The sequence below is a fragment of the Daucus carota genome, chromosome 1 (genome assembly GCF_001625215.2).
Source record: "Daucus carota subsp. sativus chromosome 1, DH1 v3.0, whole genome shotgun sequence".
Taxonomy (NCBI): domain Eukaryota; kingdom Viridiplantae; phylum Streptophyta; class Magnoliopsida; order Apiales; family Apiaceae; genus Daucus; species Daucus carota.
In genome coordinates this window covers 39,282,259-39,285,127 of record NC_030381.2, presented here as the reverse complement: position 1 = coordinate 39,285,127, position 2,869 = coordinate 39,282,259, and the positions used below count along the sequence as shown (strand labels likewise).

Sequence of the window (2,869 nt, the reverse complement as noted above, 5' to 3'; positions counted from 1 at the left end):
TCAAAGTTAAAAGCAATCATCTTATAAATGCATATAAGTTTTTGCCAGAAACAATCTTTCTAATCTAAATACAAGTAAGAGTGCAAGACTATGTACAATTGACCTGCAGACACAGTTATTTCCGCGCTGCTTGCAGAAGTATGATCACTTCTTTTTCATTTTACTAAATACATGGCAAGTATGACAACAGAAACAATCTCTCCGTCTCTTAAAGAATGAGCCAAACTATAGGCCTAGGCGACATACATGTCACTAAGAACAGGTCTGAATTTCATACTTTTTCATCATTTGCACTGGACACCGCGGTATTCCCCTCTGCTTTCCTGGGAAGCAGTAGCAGTATAGCCCGTAAAACGCCTTTGACCACCCTAATCATCCCAACTGCAACAATTAGGTAATACAACCACCATCCTACAACATCTGCCACACCGACACTACTCAATAGATGTCGCTTGACCTCTGCAACAACGACGAGGGCTTCCACCTCATCCTTCAATCTCCACCACCACAGAACACTAAAGCTAGCCGCGAGGAGCACCCTCTCAGCCCACCCCTCCTCTCTACTAGAACCAAAAACCGTGTCATCAACAACCGGCTTCACAACCGTCCTGGACCAGTGAAGCATTGTCTCATGTAGCCCAAAGAAAAACATAACTCTGCTCACCAAACTCCTCTCATACCCAAAATTCGAACCAGTAACTCCTTCCCCTATGCTCCCCTCAATCCCCAAGCCTACAAGAATCTGCAATGCACAGATAAAAATCCAAGCCGTATAAATGTGAGGACGCACCACAGGTTCCTGACGCTCATTCGATGAAACCACAATCCTGCCATTACTCAATCCATGCAAAAAGGCCGAAACACTCACAGTAGAAACAAGCACATGGAGAAGAATTGGATTAGTGTATAAAAACACCGAGAACAACTTAGACAAAGGCTGATCATTAAGGTACAGACTCGAATCAAGAAGGTACTGCGCCGCACTCAGCCTAGCTATCAGCAGAAACGACAGAGGAAGCAGCAGGCTCAGCAGAGTAGTGGTCAGAATCTGAAAGCCCTTCTTAAAAGAAACAGAACCAGAAACAGAAGCATTCTTCTCAGCTTGGCCACATTGTTCCACCTCCATTTTCTCGAAAACACGAAAAATCAAGAAAATTAAAACAAGTGTTGCAGAATGTTTTGCTTATAGACTAATGTAATGAGGCAATGTATGAACTAGACAAGGCCTTATATATGACAAGTTAAGGTGGTTTCCACGACTTGTAGAGAAGTTGACATGGGGCATTGTCACATTCCGAGCATTTGGTCAGGGACATTGTTTAGATTGACTTGCATATGTGCAATTTTTCAACTTCAAGAACCTAAATACTTTAATGGTCATGGTTTTTTAACTACATGTTGTACATGTATAAGCATGTATAAACAAGTTGGTATCAAGTCAAATACTTGTTTTGGCTCTTTGTTTGCGATAATGAAACATATATTTCAACTGATATTATAGCTCGTTTCACCTAACAAATTCTCAATATTCCTTCTAGCAGAATGCTCAACTATCTTATATTCATACAATAATTTAATTTTTCTAGTATGTACATAAGCATATGTTACGTATTAAATTTTATATTTATAATTTATATTGATTGATTCATATTTGTTAATAATGATGAATCTGAAATAAATTAGATATATAAAATTTAGTTCATGAAAATACACTAGACAAACCGTAATAAGTTTAGCATATAAAGCGCATAAACATTTCTGACATTTATAACTTTATGGGTAAATATTGAACCGCAAAATAATGAATTTGTAAAATTTTGTAAAAGAAGTTCATTTCGATCATGAAATTTTCGAAACATTAATTTTAGTAGACTAGTAGTAATGAAAGGTGTGGATCCCACATATTTATATTAGTAACATAGGGTCGCGCTAAAGAGAGTTAAAATAGAACGAAAGAACCATTAAGATTCTGCTGCAGAACCCTAAATTTTAAATTGATTTTTAGTATTTAAATCTAAATATATGTTTTTTTTCATGTTTTTTCATCGTTGTGTGTGTTCAAAAATAATTTTAAAATAATACATCAATATTGACCTTTTTTGCATGTGAAGGCTGAAAAACCCTAACTAATACCGGAAATCTATAGGTTCTCCTTCTTTCTTGAACATGACCCTAGTAACATATACGTCCAACTAAAAATGCGATAAAAAATTATCTCATTTTGTTCAATATATATTTTCTTTAAATATATGATAGTATCATTATATTTTGGAGCGGTTGCCAAAATGTACTTATTAGGCACAAGTTTGGTGAGAATGGAATAAGAACAACCAAGAGAGCAATGAGGAAAATTTGATCGACTTGTATAGATGACAAATGTTTATGGAGAAAATGGAGGCATGTCCTTTGACTAGCAAGCGCGTAGTATCATTGGCAGGCCTAATATATTTAGGTATAAACCATGTTTATCCGCAGCAGTTCGTTAAAAAAATTCAAAAACAATGATAATAATTAATATTATTACGTCGGCGTTGATCATTTGCTGACTTTGAGAGAAGAAGTACATGACATGCTAGAAGCAGCAGCTCACAGAAAATTGCCTGTGTCTGTAATTCTATTGTTTGTATTAATATCTTATTTACTTTTAGGGTCCTGATCCCTGACAATCATTTGTCAGGACTGTTTATATAACACATTATTAAGGATTTGTTATAATTTTCTGTGGATCAGAAACTTTGTGTTGGATAAGGGCTCGATGTAAATGATTGTTATGGACCAAAACCCTTATTTTTATTGGTTAAAGGCAAGGAAAATTAAATTGAATCAAAAAACAATTTGTGCCGGGATTGCCTTGTGTTACAGGATGATT

At 35.8% G+C, this 2,869-nt stretch overlaps 1 protein-coding gene across 1 annotated transcript; it reads right to left on the bottom strand.

Moving 5' to 3' along the window:
* LOC108196269 (uncharacterized) lies at nt 1-1,218 on the bottom strand. Its single transcript, XM_017363479.1, has one exon. The coding sequence runs from the start codon at nt 1,124-1,126 to the stop codon at nt 272-274; it is 855 nt and encodes a 284-aa protein (XP_017218968.1). The 5' UTR covers nt 1,127-1,218; the 3' UTR covers nt 1-271.
* Nucleotides 1,219-2,869: the final 1,651 nt, after the last annotated feature.